At 37.4% G+C, this 25360-nt stretch overlaps 2 protein-coding genes across 2 annotated transcripts in view; one reads left to right on the forward strand and one right to left on the reverse strand.

The window, feature by feature from the left end:
- The window catches only part of sema5ba (sema domain, seven thrombospondin repeats (type 1 and type 1-like), transmembrane domain (TM) and short cytoplasmic domain, (semaphorin) 5Ba), a 492613-nt gene extending 489535 nt beyond the window's left edge, over positions 1–3078 (reverse strand). The window contains exon 1 of the mRNA XM_055149649.1: positions 2892–3078. The gene's annotated coding sequence lies outside the window, so the exon portion shown is untranslated. The remainder of the gene's footprint in view (positions 1–2891) is intronic.
- Positions 3079–9347: 6269 nt separating this feature from the next.
- Positions 9348–25360, forward strand: part of pdia5 (protein disulfide isomerase family A, member 5) — a 129998-nt gene continuing 113985 nt past the window's right edge. The window contains exons 1-2 of the mRNA XM_020920837.2: positions 9348–9530; positions 24438–24564. Coding sequence (XP_020776496.2) covers positions 9363–9530; positions 24438–24564 — 295 coding nt within the window. The 5' untranslated portion in view covers positions 9348–9362. The remainder of the gene's footprint in view (positions 9531–24437; positions 24565–25360) is intronic.

A 25360-nucleotide genomic window follows, 5' to 3' on the forward strand; every position in this document is an offset into this window, starting at 1 on the left:
CTATCTACGTCTCCAAAGCTAAAAATGCTCTGTTCCACCATATGATGTCATGTTGCGGTAGTGTTATCAGCTTTTTTAAACTTTTTTTTCAGTTCAGATCGGCAGGTCCAGGTCTGAAATCATCCAAATTACTCTAGCAAAGGTGTATGGAGTATAAAAACAAATGGGAGCACTTTCTGTATTATCACATGACATCAAAAGGTGGAACAAAGTGTTTTCTGTTTGAGCGAAGAACTCAGCGTAAATATGCAAGGCTTCTGTGTTGATGAGAAAATAACATTATAACATAGATTAGAGAATAGAGTAATATGGGCCCTTTAAGATATAACAGAATAAGCAGAATCATAAGTAGAAGACCAGTCCATGTTAAAATCAAGTATTATAAAATCTATAAAACTGTATTCATTTCAACAAAACATGTTATGCTTTTAGACCATGGTTCAAATCAGGGCAGAGTTGTACACGTAACAATGCTGTATACTAGTATATGAAGGGTGAGTTAGAATTTTTATACTGTTTCAAATGACCCAAAAGCCTCCTATGGACAGGTGTTGAAAATATGCACTTTTACTATAACACTAGAAACAACGCATCTGGTCCATTCAATGTAACTGCTATGTCCATAAACTATGAATATAACTACACAGATCTCATATCAATAAGCCTATGTAACTTAATAACTAAATAACTCTTTTTTTTAAAGGTATGACTACAAATAAACTTGGATTGTTCTAGTAGTAGGCTAGTATCACATTAGTTATATTGGTAAAATGTTGTCTGGACAAACCACTATTCTCACAGATATGAAAAACCACTGTCTCAAGTACTTTTTATGAGAAGAAATTACATCTAAATAAAATGTATTTTAGGATATTTTGCTCAACTTACCGAGGTCAGTCTATTAGTAGGGGTGAATATTTGCCTGGTTCTTGATTATACTAGCAGGCTATAGATTCATATAGATTTTGTCTTACATTATTGTAAACCATAACTAAATGCATGTGCCGAGAATATGGATTTTGAATAATAGTTTTGAATAGGCTAACTGTATTCAGGTACTTTCTTTTTCATTTGGTGGCAATGAGAATATACTTACTTTACTAAAATCAAAGAAATACACTACAGTGCACATAATTAGTGAGAAAAATAGACAACTGTGCTCTTGTGGTGTGTGATTTTTCTATCTCCAATTAGTGATAGGAAATGCTTTAAAAACTGTGAAACAAACAGAGTTATTTGAATGACATGTTTTGTCTTTACTCTATAATTTAAATGTAACTCGATGTCAATACAGTACTCTGATTGGCCCATGTATGGTAATGCGTAACAAAAATGTTAATGCAGGTATTCTGTAACTAAATGTATTCTTTCCATCACTGATTGTAAACACCATTGGAACTTGTCATACCCGCTTGCTTAACCACTCCGAGCCATTGAAAACGGTGACAAAGAGAGTGACTCAATAGTTTTGTGTCCTCGTCAATGTCAAAGCTCATTGTCAAGTTTCGCAGCAGCGGCGGAGTTCACCTGACGCTTCTCTCACAAACACACAGCGCTGCGTAACACTGCCCTCTGTCGACACGCGATACTCAAATCCTCCACTCCACAATGCCCCGAACGCAAAACCAGGAATAAAATCAAGATATCAAAGTCATTTCTGATCAGATAATATTCACACAATCGAAATAATAGTTTGGGAGACAGCCTGTTTCGCGCTCGCCTTTTTGGGTATCTCTAGTTGGACAAAGCCGTGACACAAAGCGAGCAATCTGACGCGGACTAAATAAGCAGGAATTTAGACATTTGACAAGCTGATATGTGTAATTTTATAAGCGACACGGACAATACTTAGTGCCAGAAGTGCTGACAGGGAATTTGAAACGGTAAAACAATATCAAACACGTGTAAGGCTGTGCGCAATGGGGACAAGTGTCGCGCGTAAAAGCGAAGGGGATTATTGGAAACGGTAAACAAAGATGCCCCTAACAATATTGATAATTTTGACAACAACTAGACACGGCTCCCACTAACATATATAGAGACAAAGAGCTAAATTCTTACTTTAAATAGGAAAAATCTGTGTCTGTTTGGAAACAATAAAGGCACAGTAGATGGGTTTGTGAAGGAGACAATAAGAAAAACAACAGTTGGTTCAAAAAGACAAATATTGATAGGACATCTGCTAATTTACAAAGCTGGATCACAATATGTTGGTCTAAATTTTTTGTTTTAACAAAGCTTAAAGCACATTTATGAAACAATAGTTGCACTATTGCTTTTGAGAACTGGACAATAAGAAACAAACTGTTTTGTGCACGGTAAATAAATTGATAGAAGAGGCCTATGTTACTTCTACGATTCAATAAAACGATTTCCTTGTGTTGCTATTCGGGACAAAGTAAGTTGGAACCAGGGCTAATGTGGCGGGCACAAGGAGCCCCTGCAGCCCACAAACGCTCCTCTGATCCCGGGATGAAACGTGAGCGGAAAGTCAAACCGGAGCGGCATAAAGGAAGGAATGGGGAGCAGCGAGCGAAGAAGTGCCCTGAATAAAACGTGCGAGCTTGGATAGCAAATGACAAAAAGACAGGGGACCCAAAGAAGCGTGGCCGTGAAACGCTATCGCCCAGACTGTAGCCTATCCCGCGTAAGGTGGTGGTTTTAATCAATCAAATACGAACTTGACTCTTAGAAAAGCACTGACAAACAAGCTAAAAGAATAATACCTTTTAACAAATTCAAACTAAGTGAGGAGCGACTCAGTGAGATCTTAAATTCCTTTAAAAGCAAGATACAAGCTGCAAAGTGGTACCAATACATCCTTAACTGCCTTTCTATCAGCAAATTCAGCTTTTCACTTAAACAAAACACAAAAAGTGATTAGGTCTTACCTTGTTGAAGTGTTGTAAATCCCAAGTTGCTTCCAAAACCGTGCGTAAAGCGCGTGGTTCGAGCGCAAAAAAGCAGCAAGCGAGCAATGATTAAAGATAGGCAGTGTACAGTTGTCCAGAGCCACTGCGTGTGTCCCTCTCCAAGCGACCTGCAGCCAGTTACTGCGCTCCGGCTCTGCTCGCTCGAACGGACGATACCACCGGGCAGGAGAAGGGGGTCACCAAAACGCGATAAAAAAGAAGGGGGAGTGCGCGCCGACGTTACGTACTAAACCCCCGGAGAGAAAGAGAGAGAGGATAGTGTCGTAACAAACAGCAAAAACAAGTGGTGCTCGGCGTGTAGTTCTCAGACGCGGAGAGGGAGCGGAGGAGCGGAGGAGAGGCTTCTGGGAAACGCTCGTGCAGTTGTCTGGGCTCCCACTGTACCGCGCGCAGTGGGATGTAACCTGGCAATAGGAGTCCGCTGGGTACTAAGTGGTGTCCCTCGCCAAAACTGGGAGAATACGGCAGAGACCAGTGGAGTGCCGCTTTCTCTGTGCGTAAAATAAAAACAGAACGGCAGAAATAATAATGTTTTAGAATTGAAAATTGGAACGACCAACACCACCAACACGTGGTTTTGGAGAGCTGAATCCATTCATAAAATTCAAGCATTTCCTATTCATATAAAGAACCCATATTACGCTATTTTCTGATTTCTGTTATAGTGTTGTTCCTCATCACAAAAACATCTGGAGTTGTGTTTTGTTTCATTCACACATGTTTAACACAAACCCTCTATAGTTAGGGTGAGTTCTTCTCTCATACAGAGAACACTCTCTTCCACCCTGTGAGGTCATGTGGTAATACAGGAAGTGCTCCACTGTGTTTTTTAAACTCCATACTGTTTCACTAGAATCATTTGGTTCATGTCAGCACCTGATATTTCCCATCTCTGCTGAACTTAAGCTGAAAGTTAGTTGTTAACTTGAAAACTACCATTTAATGACATCACAAGGTGGAGCAGAGCATTTAGAGCTTTGGAGACGTAGACAGACTAATAATAAAGCATTACTAAAACATGTAAAATATGTTTTGGGGGAGGTAACAGCATTATAACATAACTTAACAAGAGTCAATTTTGAGTAACACAATTTTGAACAACAGGATATTTAATCTACTCACATTAGTAAGTAAGTAAGTAAGTATTTTATTTTTATAGCGCTTTTCACAGACATTTGTCACAAAGACACTTTACAGAGCATTATTCAGTCACTCCATACCCAGTGATGTTAAGCTACTATTATAGCCACAGCTGCCCTGGAGCAAACTGATGGAAGCGCGGCTGCCATGCCATCAGTCCCTCCGACCACCACCATCACTCACGCACTCACCACTTTCATAACTGGCAATGTGGGTGAAGTGCCTTGCCTAAGGACACAATTTTTTTTGTGACTGGCGCCCCTCTGTGGCACCTGATTTTCCCAGTGCTCTCCCATCCAAGTTCTAACGAGGCCTATGTCTAAGGGAATCACATACTTACCTTCACAAAAACAACAACTATAACAGTTTAAGTAAAGGTCTGTTATGATATTAAAAAAATATAGTCTATAAAAGTAGAATTATCACCCAAAAAATGACTCTAAGTGAGCAGTATCTAATGGAATGAAACCCTTCTGTATTTAGTTTACATCGACATCATGAGTAATAGCAGTAATTATCCAACCCTCTATACCCCAAATGTTATTATATAGTATAGACTGTAGTACAGAAAAAATAACTAAAAATTCCCATCTAATACAAAGAAAAAGTACTCATGATAAATACTGACCACCGAAAACAATTTCACATCTTTCATGTATTGAATAAAAAGTGGATATAGTAATTATCATGACAGGCCTATTTAGGGTCAATGTGGGTAAACCTTTGAATAAATGATACTGCAATACTTTTCAAATCCTCCACAAAGACTTCATTTATATTAAGGTCCAGATAGTTATCCAATCCTGATTTCAATTATTGCTCTATTCAGTTACAAAAATGTTGTGATTGACTGAACTATGCACGCCTTGGGGTCCTACCGGAAGAGCTGGAGGAAGTGCCTGGGGTGATGGAAGTCTGGGAGTCCCTGTTCAGACTGCTGTCCCTGTGACCCGGCCCTGGATAAGTGGAAAAAAAAGGATGGATGGCTTTGAAATCATACATCACATACTTAGACTGTATCCATAAACAGATATAGTTAACCCACTAAGTGACTTTACATGTAAAACCTGTGCCCCCTCTCTCTGTAACTGATAAAGTGAGCCTCGTCATTTTGGTCTTAAAATGTTCGTATAACCTGCTCTACATGATCCTAGTGGTATCATTTGGCTATTTTGTCTATAAATAAATTCTTATTCCTAATGTGGAACTTTACTTCAAATTTGCTCCTATAACTATTGCCCTGGTAAGCTTCATTTGACTGGAACCAAATGCTATGGGTGACGTCACACTTCCTTAGTCCACTTCTACATACAATCTATGGTCGCTAAATATAATTAATAACAAATATCAGAAGAAGTACTTTGGTTGTAGATATATTACAGAATAGAAAATGAAAAGATGATTTCAGTTATTAACCAAATAATCGTGATTCAAATTTTTACCATAATTAAGAAGGCCAAGGTCCAGTGGTTTTGACCAATGCATCCTGCAGATAAACTGGACCCAGCTCAAAATCTGATCCTGGATCTTGGTCAGGGAGATGTAACTGGAAGATTAGTGAGCATGATTTTCTTTGCTTACCTCCAATGTTCCTGATTAGAATAATTGTCCAGCCAGAGCCCTGACCAAGCCAAGATCTGGAGCTGGGTTGCCATATGCTGCTTTGCTATTCAACCACTGCTCCTCCGGACAAGTTTGCCTCCTATTAAAGCGCCTATATTACATTATTATTATTATTTTTTCTACTGTTTCCTCATCAGAACATCCCCAGAGTTGTGTTTTGTTTCATTCACACATGTTTAACACACAAATCCTGTATAGAGTTCTTCTCCCAAACCAAAAACAATGTTCGGTTCCACTTTGTGATGTCATGTCATAATACAGTAAGTGCCCCACTACATTCTTAAACTCCCTACAAATTCACTATTGAATCATTTAGGTAATTTCAGCTATGGAATTGAGAATCTCTACTGAACTAATGGTAAAAGTTGCTTTTGGTGGAACCGAACATTTTCAGCTTCAAAGATAGACAGACTAATAATGCAGAATTACTCAAAGATGTGAACGAAACAACTTGTTTTTTGGTTTTGACATAATATGGGACGTCTAAGGATGAGTCCAATGCAGAGTACACCTTCATACAGGACAATAAAGTACATTTATAAATAACACAGGAAAAACATGCAAAACCCTGGAGATATGGCTGCCAAAATCTTTCTTTTTGGAGAGACGAGAAGGCCCATTTAGACTTTGGCATATTTTATATTTAATTACAAGCAGTCTTTTCAAATAAAATCCAATGGAAAGGAAATTAAATCTATTGTTACATATTATAACTAACCCTTACATCCATACAAAGTTTCTTCCCATTCTACTGCGGTTTATAAATAGTCATAAGCTCCATGCTCCTCTTTGTTATAGGCAATTAGAGAGCACCACTACAGCATGTTATGGGGCTTAATAAATGTATATGGACCATGCCCATTTAGCGAACCATTCACTGCACGTTTTTAATGGCTACAAATGCACAGAAATATACTTTGCATCAGTCCTCAGGTTGAATGTTTAGACTAGAAGCGAAAAGAACAAAATGTCTATATAGCAGCTGTCTAAAAGGAACCATTTGAAATAAAGTTAATTAAGAGTCGTTCAATCACAGGCCAATTTGCTAATTAGCCCCCAGTGCAGGGCCAATTCATTACGATGAAGCTGAAGTCAACAGTCTAAACAAATCATTGGTACAGTAACATATATCTTTTTCAGCTAAAAGCAAAGAATTCCATTGACTAACGTTCATTGATAAATTGCATTTGAGGTGAAATATGAGCTGCTAAAGTAATTCACAAATTACGTGTATTTTAAAAAAGTTTGTAACAGCAGTCTAAACAGCAGTGTTGGCAGGTTTCTACAAGATTCAGCTGTTTGAAAGAACATTTTGCTATTTTAAAAGCCCATATTACATTATTTTCTGATCTGGTATAATGTTGTTTCATCACCAAAAACATACCTGGAGTTGTGTTTTGTTTCTTTCACGCAAGTTTAACACACGAATTATGCATATTTAGGCTGAGTTCTTGTTTCAATCTGAAAACATTCTGTTCCACTTTGTGATGTCATGTGGTAATACAGGAAGTCCTCCAATGTGTTTTTAACCTCTATACACCTTCACTAGAATCACTGGGATAATTTCAGCCCTGAAACTGCCAAAACTGCTAAAGAAAGGGTGAAAAGTAGCCGTTAAGTTGAAAACTACCATTACATGATATCACAAGGTGGAAGAGAGCATGTAGAGAGAGATGTAGACAAACTAATACAGCAGGATTTAATCAAACATGTGTGAATGAAACAAAACACAACTCCAGGTATGTTTCTGAGGAGTAAATAACATTCTGTCCAATGTGTGGAATATAGGACCTTTAAATATTCATAGTCAGCTTGCTAAAATGTGACCGCTACTGTATCTTAAGCTATCAAAGGGTCTAAGTTAAGGTTAAGGCTAAGTTTGTTGATTTCAAAAGGAACACTGATATTGTATTTGACCCACCCTATCAAACGCAGTAGCCGCCACATTGCTTCTACCCAGACCCATCTCCAGATCTTGAGCTAGATTTGATTAGGGCTCCAGTCTTCCAGTTTTGTGCATGTTTTGGGTTGAAGGAGGAAACTAAGGAAACCCACCCAGACAAGAAGAGAAACATGCATACTTCACATATGACAGGGGAGTCAAATACAGAACATTTTTACTGTGAGGTAAAAGTGCTATCCATTGAGCCACTGTATCTTAAGCAGCTTATTTTTTGCTCTGTTTGTATCACTAAGCTAAAGATATTCTTGATATGATGAAAAGTGACACATAAAGGGGTATATCCCTCCTTCCATCAATCAATCAATGTTTATTTCTAGAGCCCTTTACAACACTCAAGGTGCTCAAAGTGCTTTCTAATCAAATCAACAGTAAAATGAAAAGACATTGTGCAAAGTGTCACTGCATTACTAAGTGTGAAAAGATAAGTTTTGAGCCTGGATTTAAACAGGCTAAAGTCTGTGATGGTGTGCATATCGGGGGCAGTTTGTTCCAGAGTCTGAGGCCAGTGACAGAGAAAGCCCCACCACCCGTATGTTTGAGCCTGGCTCTGGGGACTTCTAGTAGAAGTTGGCTGTTTGACCTTAATGCTCTGTTTAGGTTGTGGACAGACAGGGATTCAGTCAAATAAAAAAGCAAACAAAAACAAATTTCACAAATCTATTCCATACAAAAATTAAAAAAAAAGAAAAAAAAGAAAAAATAAACCTTATAAGGATTACCATTTTATCTTACCCTGGTGTGCATAGTGATCAAAGCCTAACCAGGCATGTTGACACCTAAAGGTAGTGGGCGGGTCCTTATAAGCAGTAGGTGGAGTCATACTGTTGGCACAGAGACGTCATTCACAGAGACGTCATTCATGTTCATGGAGGAAAAGTGGAAGAGTGAAGTGGAGTCCTTCTGTAACACAAGAGGAGAAATAGAAGCAATAAGCAGATGGTAGACATGGTACATGGGTAGCAATCAAAAACTAATGGCTGTACAGGAAGGCTAAAGACTCACTCGTAAAAATTTCACACTATATACAATATGTAACCTTTCTAGTGGAAGCGCACCACATGCTTGTCTCCATGGAGATATTCTTGATTTGTCTGGAATGTTCCATGTATGTGATTAAACTTATTTTATTGAAACAAGTTTATGTCAGTGTGTAGTGTGTAGAACATTCCAGTCAAAGCAGTATCATTAAACAGGTGGTTGACCCTCCACACAAAAAAGTTACATGGTGCACATTTAAACTAACTTGCAAACTACCCACATAACATACCTATTTTATGTATTATTTATTTAATCTCCTAAAACCAGTAGGGAAAAAAGTTTCATAGTAAAGTGTATGGCACATAAAACGCATGCTTAAGCTTATATATTCCTAATTCAGTAGCCTACATTTGTGTTACTACTACAAAGTTAAGCAAGTAGTTTGTTCCTCATAAAACGCCATGTATAAATTAGCTTTTTATGAAAATGAATACTGACCACGCAAAAAGTCCCCGAAGATAAATATTCACAGTTTATTTTTATCACACGATATTTCCCAGAGTCTGACATAAAAAGAAGAAGAACAAGAACAAGAAGTACAAGAAACAACAACAACACATATTTAGTCCTTTTAGACACAAACTCTGGTAAATCTTCTTATTCGTTTTGTTTTATGACGAGTAGAACTTTAGCAAATCCTTACCTGAAATCACCTTTAGCTTGGCATGTCGCCGTGGAAAACTACATCTCCCACAATCCGCAGCTTCTTGCCCGTGAAACCGTGGAAAACTGATTGCGCATGCGTATCCAGACGTGGCAACGGCATCATGGCCTCTTGGAACCGCCACGGGAGTCGGATGAGAGAGGCGAAAATGTGGCTTTTGGTGCTTCTGGTGAGTAAACCGATCCGTGCACCGTCTAGCGATCATCCTCACGGTCTTGTGCTTTCATTTAACCCGGTGTAAGGAGCGCCGCTGTCGGCAGTTCTCTGCGGGAAAGCGGGACACTGCCTACCGCTATGTGCACCGCGTATCCTCCTAGCCTGGTCCACACTGGCTGGAGGTAAAAGTTGACAGGCTTTCACTGAACTTGGTGCTTATATTTTGGCTTATATAAACAATCAGACTCGACGTGGTTTACGTTATGAATGCATTTGCTAGATTTATAATGCAGTAGTGGTAAAGGTCCCCTCCCCTCCTTGTGAATGAATGATAGATCAGCCTTGCCTTGTAAACTTGTTTGAATGAGACGCCTGGTTGCGGTTGGAAAAGGCTATTGTCATGGTTTTAGTTATTAGTTTGACTCGCAAGAGGAACCAAAACTACCAGTCAACCTTAACATTTTAACCACGGGTTTCTCAGTCGTTATCAAACGCTATCTTAAACGTGTGAATTACGGCCACTTATTACTACAAGTGCGCTTTTGGATAGTGGATCAATCACGTGATTTCCAGAACCGCTGGGTCATCTTGGCATCTGTGGAAGTAATATGAAATAAACTTTGTGTGATTTGAGACAGCTACTTACTTGACCTTATTTACTTGGAGAGATATGGGCAGTCACACCCCGCAAATGATAAAGACTCCAAGGATAGAATATGGATAGGCATAGGCATTGTAATTGTATTTCAAATAGGCCTAAACCTCAGTGTTAGTGTTGTTTTTAGGCATGCACATTGAATGTTGCTTTTCTGTATCTAAAATAGGGCTGTAATGATTAATCTACAAAAATGAAAGTAGTCATATTTTGATAACAGTACACACAAAAAATATATTTTTTTGAGTAACAAATTATAACAAAGACAGCAACAGTATTAAATAAAAATGCCAAAAAGGAAGTAACTATTTCTGATTTTCATTAGTAATGCATTTCATAAAGCTTCACTATTTACAAGACTTTGGTCACCATATTTCATCATTCATTTTTTTGGTTGAAAAGTCTAAAAATGATCCAAAAATTATTCCATACACTTCAGTTTGCAAAGGTGTGCTATGTAACTTTGTGGTTGGGAGTCCGTCACGTACTTGTTTCTATGGATATGTCATTGCTCTGCCTGAAATGTTTCACAGTATGATATTAAACAGCTCTGCCTTATATTTATTCAATTACAGGTGGTTTTCTTGCCCAGAAATACAGTACCTAGAAACTTGGCCTGGTTTGGTCTCCATGAAAATAAAAAGGTGAAACATTCCAAACAGAGCAATAACATCTCCATGGAGAAAAGCATTTGGCAGACCCTCCACCAGAAAAGTTACACAATGCACCTTTAAGCTGACCAGTTTTAGATGTGCCTTTCTATAGTGCAGTAACAGTCTCCCCTGTTGTTGACTAAAGACATTCTTGTTTGACTAAAGACCTGCTGTCCTGCTGACCGATTAGTCACCAAAAAGGGGGTGTGGCAAAAGATGTCAAAATTAGTTATCTGACTTAAACTGCATTCACAAGACAGTGCAACCATTTATACACAAATTGATTTAACTGTATCTACCTTTTTACATATAAACACCAAAAAATACCAAATCTTCAGCTAACTCACTCGCTTCTTCTTTCTGCTGTGTCTAAAGCTAAAGCCTGCACCTCTGTATCCCCATAAGTTTTCATAGAGAAGACTGTAGTTTACTATGAACTCCATTTAAGCCACGCTGGATCGCTTTGTTTCAATTTCTCCTGACCTTTTCGTTGTCAGCCTCCCACTAGGCTGCCACACAAATGGTACAGTTTTAGCCTTTGCTTACACTTGCATTAATTATTCATATGCAAATAGATTTAAATGTGATGAAGCTGATATTTTAGTGCATAGTTTAGACAGTCATCATGTTTATTTGCCCTTGAGACTAAAATGCATTGTGTGCCTTATTTTTAAATGGCCCATATTATGCTATTTTCTGGTGTGATATAACATTGTTTCCTTTTTTTTTTTTTTTCATTCACACATGTTTAACACACAAACCCTGCATGTTTAGGCTGAGTTCTTCTTTTAAACAGAAATACTTGTGGGAAAACAGGAAATACATTGCTGTGTTTTGAATCTCCATACACCTTCAGTAGAATCATTTGGATAATTTCAGCCATGGGATTGCCAAACTCTACCGAACTGAAGGTAAATGTAGCAGTTAATTAGACAATTACTGCTTAATGAAGTCACAAGGTGGAATGGGATGCACAAATCCAAATCCAATACTGGTATCGGATAACCCGAATAATGAAAAGGCAATACTGAAAAGTTTGGTGGATTAGATATCAGCTTCCAAATATCAGTTGAGTTGATATCCTGGTTTAACATATAAACCGATGTAATAGAACTATTAACTGGTAGTGCTCGGCCCAGAAAGTCTCATAATGTTTGGACCTTTTTATACAAAGCTGTTCTTTAGTTACCTCAGATGAAGCTGCATAACACATTTGGATCAGTTTTATCTTATTTTAGTTTAAAGGGGAAAAAAAATACTGTAATGTCGGAATTGAAAAAGCTGGATTGGTGTATCCCTAAAACACAGCCTTGAGCTTTGTGGATGTAGACAGACAAATAAAAAAGGGTTACTCCAAATGTGTGAATGAAACAAAACACAACTCCAGATATGTTTTTGATGAGATATATTTTATGATGAGGTAACAGCATTATAATATAACTTAAAGCGCATAGGAGTAAATTCTGTGTAATAGGACCTTTTTTAAATACCAACATTTCCTGAAACCACTGTAGCATTTTAATTTGGGGTTTTTGTCAGTGCTTAGTGCAGTAAATTTCTATCCATGTAAACCTCATTATCGTTGAATATCCAGGGATGTGATCAAATATTCTAATTTTAAAGTAAGCAGTGAAGGTCACATCACAGCATGTGGTCCTTAGATCTATGAATAAATTGTTGCATGTATGTGCTAATATCCATTTTAATGTCTTATAATTTGCATTAATCGTGCCTTTTAAAACTCAGTTGTATCGCTTTAAAACAAAATAATGGGTGTAAAATTAACTTAATCTAATACATTTTTAAAATGTTGGGTACAGTGGTTTATTTCAAATATGCATAGTCATTTACAGGGCTTTGACAGTCATTGCAAACTAGAATGCTGAAATAACTATAGAAATCTGATTAAAAAAAACAAAAACTTATATTATTATTCTTTATTACTAACATGCAAGGACTTAGACTATTTTTTTATCGATGTTATAATGTTTTTTCCAATCAAAAGCCTAGAATTGTGTTTTGTTTCATTCACAGATGTTTAACACACAAATCCTGCATATTTAGGCTGAGTTCTTCTCTCAAACTTAAAACACCCTGTACCACCTTGTGATGTCATGTGGTAATACAGGAAGTGCTCCACTGTGTTTCTGGATTATTTCAGACATGGAATTTCTAATCTCTACTGATCAAAAGGTGAAATAGGCTGTTAACTTGAAAACTACTACTACATGACATCACAAGGTGGAACAGAGCTTTTTTAGCTTTGAAGATGTAGACAGACTAATAATGAAGGGTTACTCCAACATGTGTGAGTGAAACAAAACACAATTGTAGGTTTGTTTTTGAGGAGGTAACAACATTCTAACATGACTTGAAGCTCACAAGAATCAATTTTGTGCAATTTAGGACCTTTAAAATGGTCTCTCATAGGGCTACAAGAACACAACTGTAATAGATCGTGCAATTAACAAACTCCAAAGGCTGCAGTGATATACATTAGCATAATTTTCTCTGCAAACAGTAAATGCAAATAAGATTCTTGGATCATATTATTATCATTCAGATTTCAGTCTTGTCTCAAATGCTCCTGGATGGCTTTAAAATATAATCTTTGAACAAATTCCTACTATCAACCAAATAAAATCACAAGCTTATCAGAAATTGTCAGCATTTTTGTATTCTTACAAGTATTCCTCCCTTTTGCTTTGGTGCCTATACAAATAAAAATACTTATGCGTGATTTGCAAATGAGTAATTACTGCATCACTGAACAGTATTGGTGAATTGCTGCTGTGTTTGGAGGCTCATACCTGGGTGGAGCACTTTTTCACATTTATTGAAATCTAAGCTTCTCCACACACTATCATAATGAACCATGAGGCTTATTGTACCACCCAGTCCCTTTACAGCAGTTATAGCCAAGTTATTATATTTTTACTGGCCACATAATCAATATATGTCCTCGTGTTGTTGTGAGGCCTTTATACTGTATATTGATTTTAAAAGCGGCAGACGATAATGGCATTTACTCAAGAGGGAAGAGACAGACATATTATTTAGTACACTTTTCATTGTCAAAGATGGCTCTTGTTTACTATATTTCTGTGGTAACTTTTATAAAATGTTTAACCCCTTAAGGATGCTAGTGAAAAACTTGTTCATCTCCATGGAGACAAGCGACATCATCAAAAATATAAAAATAGCCTATTTTTAACTATTCAGAATTGTACTGTGGAACATTCAAGGCAAAGCTATACAATTTTCATGAGACAAACAGGTAGAAGACTCTCCAACTGAAAACATTTTAACTAGGCTAATTCTATTGGAAATCCCTATGCAGATGTAAACCTGTCACGGTAATTACTATATCGACTTGATAACTCATAGAAGGAACAATGTTTTGGGTCTCAATGAGTAAATTGTTCTTTAAACTAGTGGGAAAAATCTTTCGTATATTTGAGCTTGCTTTCATTTATTCATTTATTTATACTCAATATGTCAAAATTGTTATTGTGACTTGGGCTGCAACTAACGATGAATAGACAATATTTCTAAATTGAGTGTCTTTGTTCTAAAAAGGTATTTGTTTTATATAAGGATGCACCGATCTAGCTTTTTCAGGTATGATACAGACAACGACACTTTGGCTTCTGGCATCTGCTGATATCTGATATTAACAAAGACTATTATATGGACTGGGAAAAGTATTTTATTTCCATCAAAACACAGTTGCTTTAGGACACAATCTGTTTATCCAGCAAACTATGAAACAACTTTGCATGAATAAATCTTTAAACGGCTTATTACACCCAATAAAATGCTCAACCAGGATATCAATTGAACCGATATCATGGAGCCGATACCCAATCCAGTTAAATTTCATGATTCGTCTATATAGTCCAGATGGCAATTACGATTATGAAAATACAATTACAATGATCTTTTATAGATAGTGGTCTTATCATGATTAGCAGATTTAATCATTGTAGCCCCAGTCATGGAAGAGCTATAGGTTTGTTTACACACTGCTTGGTCTTTTAAGTCTATATAGATTCTTCCTTAAGTTTGCAGCCATAAATCAACCGTGTATTTACTCATTATTAAACATCTTGAGATAGTCCCTCGCTATCAGCCCCACTAGAGCATTACTAAGCTCATTAGTTTGGTCCAATCTCCGAGCAGTCAGAGGTAAGTGCTGATTCAGTCGTCCCAAAGAAGTGCACTTCGTCCTGTTGTGCAGATGGAGGCTGTGGGCCAAGCACCTGCTGTTGACTAAGCATCCTACTTTTATAGAAACATGACCAAATGTACAGTCGCTTTATGGAAGGAAGGTCAATGTATGGAAAGTCAGCCTATGTACTGCTTCTAGCTTTGTTTTTGTATAGTCGATAAATGTCATTTTCAACATTAAATCGTAGTACTTTATTTTATATTACCCTGTGGCCTTATACCTGCATAATCCCTTAGTCATCCAGTTAGGTTCCAGGATTTAAGGTCATTAATAATTGCAAATATTGGTCCGATATACTGGGTCTACATATATCTGTGTGTCTGTCTCTTCTATGTGCTCTTATACTTGTTCTGATACAGCTCAAGATCATTCTAAAGCGATTCAGGAAAGGTTAATTTCTATCCTCTGAATGGGAGTTTTTAAAATTGATGCTTGCTCAAATGAGTATCTAATTTTGATAATAGTTTTAGTGTTGATTAGTATCTGATTTTCAATAAACTATGATTATCACCATTTAGTGCCTTATTATCACTTTTAATTATTCAGTAGTGACTTTGGAGGTAACTTAAGCCATCTGCTGCTTCGGAGAGTTCACACTTCACTCTTGATTAGTTGAATCCATCCAAAGCAGGAGCACTGAATCACCATGAGGATATCTCAAAAATAGCATATCTTAAATGTATTCTTAAATAATAATAATTTCTCCTTTTTCCTTAATATTTATGAAGTGACAGCTGCCATGATGCTGGTATTAACAGTTCCAAAGAGAGTCCAATAGCCCAGACTTTGGGGACACAGAATATATGTCTGCATTTTCTTGTCACTATATAAAGCTTCAAAATAAGATTGTGTTGACTGAGCGTTGCTCGTCCACTCCTGCTTCCCTATTTTATCTAAAACCAGTGCCTAAATTGAATGCATGTGAATTAGTGTTGTGCAAAAATATTGAAATATCAATATATCGTGATGCTGAATTTGGTAATACAGTATCGCCAGTATCACCAAGTGTGTTTTTGGTATCTTTGTAGTATTTTATTTATTTTTTTTTTTGGGGGGGGGGGGGACTCATGGCAATTTTGTTGCTTATTTATGAAAGAAGAAAGTATTTCATTTTGAATAATATTGTTGCAAAACAGCAATTTATCAAGTGTAATATATTGATTATTGCAGGTATCGCATATTGTGATAATATCGTACTGTGAGCCAAGTGTTGTGTATCATATCAAATTGTGAGGAACCCTGTGATTCCCAACCCTAATGTGAATTGTAGCAAGGGTTTGTGAGAGCTAAATATAAGATTGATTTTATAGCAAAAGGAATGAATAAATCCAGTACCCTAGGTTTAAAGATTCTGATCTGTTATGTGAGTTCTTCTCTTAAATTGAAAAACTGAAGTAAAGGTAAAGTAGTTGTTGTAACTTGAAAATTATGTCTAAATCACATCTTAAGGTGGAACAGGTTGAATAATAATAATAATTCAAGCATTAATAATAATTAGTTGTATTATTATTAGTAGAAGTAGTATTATTAAGGGTTACTCAAACAAATGTGAATGAAACAATTCACAACTCCAGGTGTGTTTTTGAGGAGGTAACAATATTCTAGCATTCTAGCAAGCTCACAAGAGTCAATTTTGTGTGATATAGACCTTTAAAGTCTATTAAACTGTACAGAACTGAGACACCACCAGCCATTAAACTATTCCTTCGACATGCTGAATTCAAACCACTAATGCAGGATATAAGGTTTGCCTATAAGTCCTCCTTTAGAAAACTGTGGTTGCAAACGTGAAACCGTATGTGGTCTATAATGTGTCTAAGCTGTCTTTTTCAATGTATGGAGAACAGTGTCAGAAACCATATACATATTTATGACTGGTTAATAAACACTGTTGTTATGGATTCAGAAAACAGATCTGCACACGCTCATTGTTGCAAATAAATACGCACTCGAGCATTTCGCAAACATTTCCTCTCGTATTGAATTTAAATGTCAGGGGATGGTACGGCATTGACAATAACAGCCATGTGTTAAAGTGGTGTTTCTGTTTTCAAACCAAGGCAAGCTAGGACTGTTACAATAGCAATTAACAATTCAAAATGTATGATATATTTTTTATGTCCATATTTTGATTTATTGGCGAAATAGAGAAATAAAAACACCAGATCATGTATTGGGGAATACAAGGGAGTGGGGTGACAGTTCAGTGTAAAATTAATTGAATTTGATGGAGCTGGAAGCGCCCCCATGATCACTTCCTGTTTGGAATGTGGCCACTAGCACGTTAGTTATGCGAATTTATGCAGTCTATGATTGTGACCCAAATTTTTAGTGTATTCCCCACTACTAGAAGAAACCCACAGATAAATGGGTGATCACTGTGCAGCGCCCGGGGACCCATCTCCAGATCTTGAGTTAATCTTGGAGAGGACTACCTTTTACCTATATTGTGCATGTTTTGGATCAATGGGGAAACCGGAGTGCCCTGAAAAAACATGCAAACACAAAGACAGGGCCGGCCTGGGAGAGGAACCTGGAACATTCTTGCTTCTTTCAAATTCAGTGATCATCCTGGGTGAAAACGGCACTGATTAAAATTCTCTTACTTTCTGGAAAGTAATGTTAAAAGCTATTTTAGGGTCCACTCACATTAGCCTAATCGATCGGTTGGACTTTGGCCCGGTTGGAAGAGGTGGGTCAAAGAATTGTACAGTTGCTCACATACCGGCACAGCTTTAGAGTACGAGCCCTGTGTGTGCTCTGATATTACTCATACAAGGAAAACTGAATAAACATACATCCGTCTCTTATCTTCAATAACTGTTGACAGCATCTGTGAGCACTGTTATTACATCCATAAACCCACAGAGGAACGCGTCACAGACTCGGATCTGCCTCACTATCATTTCATGCCGCTTGAGTTCTTTTCTCTGCAGAAGTGATTGCTCTGCTGCGACATGTAAACAAAAAGAGCCGTGCGATGATGTCATTGGGCTGTCACTCTGTTCAGTTTTGCAGTTGTGAGTGTGGGACTGTGATGGGGTTCTATCTTACTGTAATAACGATGGCGTAGTCAGAAGGATGTTTTTTGAGTGTTTAATAAGTGTTAACGTTCCCAAATAAGAAAGTTTGAAGAGTGCTATACAAGAAAATAGTGAAACAGCAAAGAAAAAGTATTTACAATATATAGACACACCAGCAAAAATATGCTTAAATCTATGGTATATTACCTTCCTCTTGCAGGTCCAGGTTTAAACTGACTGAGGGAGGGAGAGTGGCCCTCTTTTATCCCCCAGGACTCCTCCCCCAAGCCAATTAACTACGAAATGTGGGTTTTCACCCTTAAAACTCAAATTATTGATAACAACGAAATAAGGAAAAACCCCCAAAAATATGGTAAATTATATGGCCATCTCTCTGCGCCTGTAGCAGCAATAGAAAATAAGAAATTAATATTTTATTATCAACCGTGTTTTTTTGGTGATGATGTCGCAGTGACGTCACATGCTAAGGTCCCGCGCACGAAACCGGAAATAGGAAGTGCCAGATCGGTGCTCTGTTTGTCAGTGGGGCGTGAGGATGGGAGATGGATACTGAGGAAAGGTGGATGGAAGACGAAGTTATGGATGTGAACGATTTGGCAGCGGAATTGTGTGCACCCAAGGCTACTGCGGTTGTGAGCGGATGGACAATATGTAGTGGGGACCGGAGCAGACAAACGGGGAGTGAGCAACAGAGCGGGGTACCGTGCGGAATGAATGAAAACAGGTGGGTAGCTAGCGCGGGCTTGTTCGGGCGTGCTTAGGTAAGCGCGCGCTCGGATGGACGTCACAGGGACATAGAACAATCGAGGTTCAGCGTGGCGCAGTTCAAAAGTGGGAGTGCACCCTTACTTGTATTTAGTCTTAAGACAAATTTCAGACCATTAAAATCTAATTCAGTCAATGTTCACTGCAGGTTAGTAGTGTGAACCCCGCTTTTTTGGGACAAGACACTTCACTCCCCACAAACTCCACACCTTAAACCTTTCTAAAACACACTGTTGACTGCATGAACGAAACACAGCTCCAGGTGGACAACGTACTTCTTTGCTACTGGAGATACAATCAGTTATAAAAAGAAGAGCAATAAAGTCTTTGTGTGAGATGCGAGGCGAGCGCGATAACTAACACATTTGGGGAAAAAGGTCAAGTGTTTCATATCCGCCAAGAAGAGAACAAAAAGCAGCCAGATTATGAAGTGGCACTGAGCTACGAGCCGATAAGTACACAGAGCTTTATTAAGGACGGCGTGATGAGAGCTGATAAAAATAGTTCTGTGATCCAACAAGAAACAGTCATCGTTTTGAGTTTGATTTATGGCAAAATGATGACACTTCCACGAAAGAGTTTAGAATGAACCAATGTAGTGAGAATTAAGTAAGTCCGATCAAATGAAACGCCAATGAATGACATAATGGTACATGTGCAAATCACTACAAGCTTAAAGGCGCACTGTGGAGATTTTCTGGTAGAGTGCTTGTGTCTATGGGGGTTTTATTGCGTTGCCTGGGAAACGCTACTTTCTCCCCATTCTGAAGACGTGCCTCGGCAGATTCAACTAATTCATGTCGAGTCACAGCTGAATCTTAATGGACGTTGTTGCCATAGCGTTAGATCTGTGCAGTTGATTATATTTTAATTGAGATCACGCTTCAGTCTTCTCTAATAGTTTATGATCAGCTTGGGTCTTTTTGGTCTACAGACAGTCCTGCCTGTGTAAGCATGTGGTTTGAAGCAGAGTTCAATGGAAATGTAATAATGCGCTTAGTTTAAATGGCAATTATTAAAAGCTTAGTTGGTAATTTTCAAGTTATCAGCTATTTTTTTTTGTTCAGTAGAGATTGGGGTTGGGCTGAAATTATCCAAATGATGATAGTGTAGGTGTGTGAAGTTTAAAACACAGTGGAGCACTTTTACTTTCTGTGAAAAAGTACTGAGTTTTTGATATGTATAAAAAGTAGGATACTGTCAGCACTGCACATTGTAAACAACTGGAGGCATTAATATTTGAGAGAAGACTGAAATATGAACTAATAAATGAAAAAAAAAGTATTTTGTTAAACATGTTTGTAGTGATCTAAAGGAGTTTTCTAAAAAGACAAGATACGTTCTTTGCCACAGACATTTGATTATCAAAATTATTGCAGCCTTTGCCAGTTGCCAAACTGTTATGTTGATTCAGTTGTGGCGAAATGTGCAAAGAACATGTATAACAGGGCTGTAACAATAACCGAAATATTGTGATGTCGTATCGTCAATGGTCTCACAATAATCTAATGAACCATCACAATATCGAAGACTCTTCACTTAATTTAATAGTTATGGTGCTGTGATGGCTAAAAAAACAGAGGTAACTACATAGACCATACATACATGATCCTTTGCACCGATTCAGTGCAGACTACATGAAGAAATAACTTATAACCATTTTAAATCTTAGTTATTTGGGATAAAATCTTTTTAAGGCATTTTAAGAGGAAAAAGTTGCGTATTCAGAGATTTGTTAGCCTCCACAAAATATTGCAATACTGTACCTTGAGATACTGAGAAAGTTTAGGGGTGTCCCCGTTACGGGACATTCAGTTCAGTGCAGGACGGTGCACGACTTTGTGCAATTTGTGTGTTTATATTCCACCAATACATGTGCAGCTCCACGGAAGATTCGGCTCTTTAATATTCACGAGGGAACTCATCCATGATTGGGGTGACAGTATTTACCGCAGAGCTTTATACTTAGGATGGCCACCTTGACAACAATTGCCCCCTGCCTTGACTATGTCACTCCGAACCACGTGAATCCTCACAAAACTACGGTCAACGTGCCACAGTCCTCACTCTCACCTTTTGCCGGTACAGAATGTCCTCCCTCGCCCTCCCCCCACCAGCAGATCTGCACTTTCTGCAGACAATGTGGACAAGTTGTTGCCAAAAATATGAAGACTGAGTAAAACTTCATCCTGGAACTGTTAGTGCTGCACTTTTTTTTTTTAAGTTTTGTTTACTATTTTCAAGGAATTTATTTTGAATATTTTATTATTTAATAATATTATTATTAATTTTTTGTTGCTTATTTGAGAATATTGTATTTAACTTATTAGTATTACCAAGCAGCACTTAGCATTTATTTTATTTTGGTTTAATAAACACACAAATAAACAACAAGCAAATGGTTTTGCATTTTGGTCCCATTCTGTACTGAAAATGAACCAAACCGAACCGAGGTACATACCGAAACGTGATTTTTGTGTACCAGTACACCCCTAATATGTTACATCCCTAATGTACAAGTATTAAATTTGTCCTAATTTTCTCATATTAATCCTTAAGTAAGTTGTTATCTAAATTAGCATCAGTGTCTGCTCTCAACCATAGGAGCAAAGTCAATAGCTGTGGTTCTAATGGGCTCCGGTAGTCTTCATTAATCATCATTAGAGACAGTGCTTGCACATGTACTGTTCATGTGAATGAGGTCATATCTTGTGTATGTGAGTACCATATTTTACACCTAAACATCTGGCTTTTGTGATCCTGTGATTCATCAGCTCTTCCTTGTGTTTTATAGGCTCGCACCATAACGTAATGTCCCATATACAAACCAGACTCTGCTGGGACACAGGCTGCATGGCGTGCGCTTTTGCCTTGGCTCTTCTTTTGTTTGTTGCTACTTAGGCCTGTCACAATAATTACTATGTCAGTGTATTTTTCAATTAACGAAAGGCAGAACAAGGTTTATTTGGCCCCAAGTATTTATCATGGGTGCATTTTTTTCACATTAGTGGATTTACTTTTTTTTAGTACAATAATATTTGTGCTGTGGGGGGTTGAATTGTTTCACAATAAGTACTGTTACTGGGTGTCTCAATCTGACATTTATCTATTGCAGCTCATATTTTTAAACAGTATTACACAATAAGGCTGGGTACTGTTAGAGGTCCTATATTGCACAAAATTGTGAGCTCTAACTCATGTTATAATTTTGTTACTTCATCAAAAACATACCTGGAGTTGTGTTTTGTTTAATTCATTTGAGTAACACTTTATTATTAGTCTGCCTACATCTCCAAACCTCTCAAGTGAACAGAAACTTTTTACCTTTTGTTCAGCAGAGATTGGGGTAGGACTGAAATCATCCAGATGATTCTAGTGAAGGTGTATGGAGTTGAAAAACACTGGAGTACTTCCTGGATTACCACATGACATCACAAGGTGGAACAGAGCATTCTGAGCTTTGGAGATGTAGTTAGACTAATAATAAGTAATAAACAGTGAGTGTTTTCTGCTTTGAGAGAAGAACTCAGACTAAATATACAAGTATGTTAGTAATGCAGAGAGGCTACGCAAAATATGTTTTATTTCATTGTTGTAAAGGGCTCTATAAATAAAGTTTGATTGACTTTGATGAGGAAACTGCATTATAACATAGCTCAGACAATCACATAATACTGGCCTTTTGAAAGATACTAGTATACCAAACAGGTTAAGGAACTACCGGTACTACTTCCCAAAAATCTAACTACAAGAATGGGTGTTTTTTTTTTAAATCACTTTTGCTGAAATGTTTTGATGTCTGGGTGGTAGTGCCCTATAGAATGTTTCCAAAATCAAGTCAAATGCAACTTTATTTACAGAGCTCTTCCAGGCACCGTCACCCCCAAAAGTACAGCTTCATTTCAAATAATTAAAGTATTCATTATCATTATTGTTGTCATTTTATATAATAAATATTACAGAATTTGGAACAAAAAAAGTACCATTCAGGACACCTCTCCACAGATCTGAACTGTAACTTGGCCTGCTATTGTCACTTGCTTATTTTTATTGATTTGTCTAAGGCTTGTCTAACTTGAAACTTTCCAGGCAAGAACACCTCCATGGAAACTCTCCACCATAAAAGTTCCGCAGTGCCACTTTAAACCTTAAGCATAGCTAAACGCATCTATAAAGCCGTGTTTCATAATGGCTCCAGTGGGAATGAAAGGTGTAAAATGGCTTGGACAGGTGCTTGTTTTGATGGCGCTGGTATCAGTCATCACGGGGATGCGCTGAGTGAGCACGGGCCTGTTCGCTGTCTCGTTTACTCGGCCGTAAGCAGAAATGAAGAGCTTTTTAATCAACACTGAAGGCACAAGGACGATTAGGATGCACCCAATACGCCCTGCATCCCCCGCGCTATAATCACTTTTTATATTCAACAGCTTTGCTCAATTTATCAGGCCCTGCGTACTTTGGCTCTTTTATCTGACCGGACTGCTTTAGACTGGCTAATGTTTAGACTGTCAACAAAGCAGTGGCCAGGCGCGCAGGTGGGACGCAGTGTTTTAGCCAAGTCTTTGTATCGTGGAGTGATTGATGGGGTGTCTCTATATGGAGTTTGCATGTTCTGCCCGTGTCAGGGTTGGTATTCTGGTTTCTCTTATCAACGTGTTTAAAAAAAAAAAAAAAAAAAAAGCATTATTCATGAGATTCAGTTGCCTGTTGTATGCTATATTTTGAGAACTTTTTTCCCATTCAAAAGATGTTATACTTAGTTTTGAATTGTTAAATATTATGCAAAATTCACTCTTGTAAGCTTTAAGATGTTATAATGGTGTTATCTCTTCAAAAACATATCTGAAATTTCATTCACACAGCGTAATCATATATAGTCTGTCTACATCTCCAAAGCTCAAAATGCTCTGTACCGACTTATGATGTCATGAACTGGTAGTTTTCAAGTTAACATCTACCTTTTACCTTTATTTTAGTAGAGATTGACAATTCCAGGAATAAAATTATCAAAATGATTCTTTGTGAAGGTGTATGGAGTCCAAAACCACAGTGGAGAACTTCTTTTATTACCACATGACATCACAAAGTAAAACAGTGTTTTCCATTTTGGAGAAAAACTCCAGGTATGATTTTGATAAGGATACAAAATTTTAACATTGGTCAGGAATTTTAATGACTATGGCTATATTTTCAAAACGCATCCATGTTTTTTGTTGGTTTTCTTACTATTAAAAGCGTGGAGGAAAAAAAAAGATGTGGACTTACAGTGAGCAAGCTTGCATCTCCACCAACCTGATTCTGACTTGGCCTGAAGGACGGCCTCCTCTTTCATGTCTGCATGGAAATGGTTTTATCTTCTATTCAAAATGAATAATTCAGGTGACATGCCAGCTCCCAAGTTGTTAAGTTACATGATGTTACTTATTAATGAAATGGTTAGTTTGATATTCAAATTGAACATATCTAAAAACAGCATTTACAATATTATAGATATTTTAGTAATCTGTCCACCACTAACTAAACCAGTTCAAAGTCTTCCTCTGTATTAAAGTCCCTGTCCGTGTGTCCTCAGGTGTGGCTGGTGCCGGTGCTGGATGCGCTGAAGGTGTCTCCTCTCATTGAGAAAGTGAACGACCACAAAGACTTCAAGAAGCTGCTCCGAACCAGGACCAATGTTCTAGTGCTCTATACCAAATCAGGTCAGAAGGAATACATGTGTTCAAATGTGTCTTTATCCATTTTAAAAGTGCTCTATAATTTGACTAAATCTTAGCAAAGGACTGAACTACAGCAATAATGCAACAATGGTATATCTTGAGTGAAGTCCTCTCAAAAGGATTATTGAATTAACCATTATTTCAATCTATATTGCTGGACTGAATAGGGTTAGAGTGTGAAGTGTATGAATAATACATTGAAAACCACTTTGATTATCTTATTACTATTAAATGTATCTACTAAAATGAAAAAACCTCTAGTACAGTAGTAGTATAAGTGTAGTAGTATATTCAGTTTTCATCACTATGTATGAAAAAATGTTTTAGAAAATTCAAATTTTTGTCATGACCTTTGTATTTTGTTTTGTTTTGGTTCTGTTTAATGTTTCTTCTGACAGATTTAGGCAATTTTTTATTATAATTATATTGAACTGACTGCTTCACAGTGGTTTATTTAAACATTGCACTATAGCATTTATTTTTAAGGTAGTTGTCAAATATCACAACTTATTCATAACGTATATATTAAATATATACTGTATAGTAAAAAAAACATTGTTATGATGGCTGCAGGGAATGCCACAAGCTCCTTTCTATCTGTAGTGATTTAGTGTATAATATAATATCGTACCTTTCTAGAACAATAACAGCTGAATTTCTAGTGTTAGCAATCTGTGCTATTCCCTTGAGACAGTCTTGACCTGGTGCCGTGGCAGGAGAGAGAAATATTAGCTAAATAAGTGTGTCATGACCCATATAAATTTACTATGAACGAGAG

This window comes from Boleophthalmus pectinirostris, unplaced genomic scaffold, assembly GCF_026225935.1.
Source record: "Boleophthalmus pectinirostris isolate CB_2022bp ecotype Guang Dong unplaced genomic scaffold, ASM2622593v1 HiC_scaffold_1, whole genome shotgun sequence".
Classification (NCBI taxonomy): domain Eukaryota; kingdom Metazoa; phylum Chordata; class Actinopteri; order Gobiiformes; family Gobiidae; genus Boleophthalmus; species Boleophthalmus pectinirostris.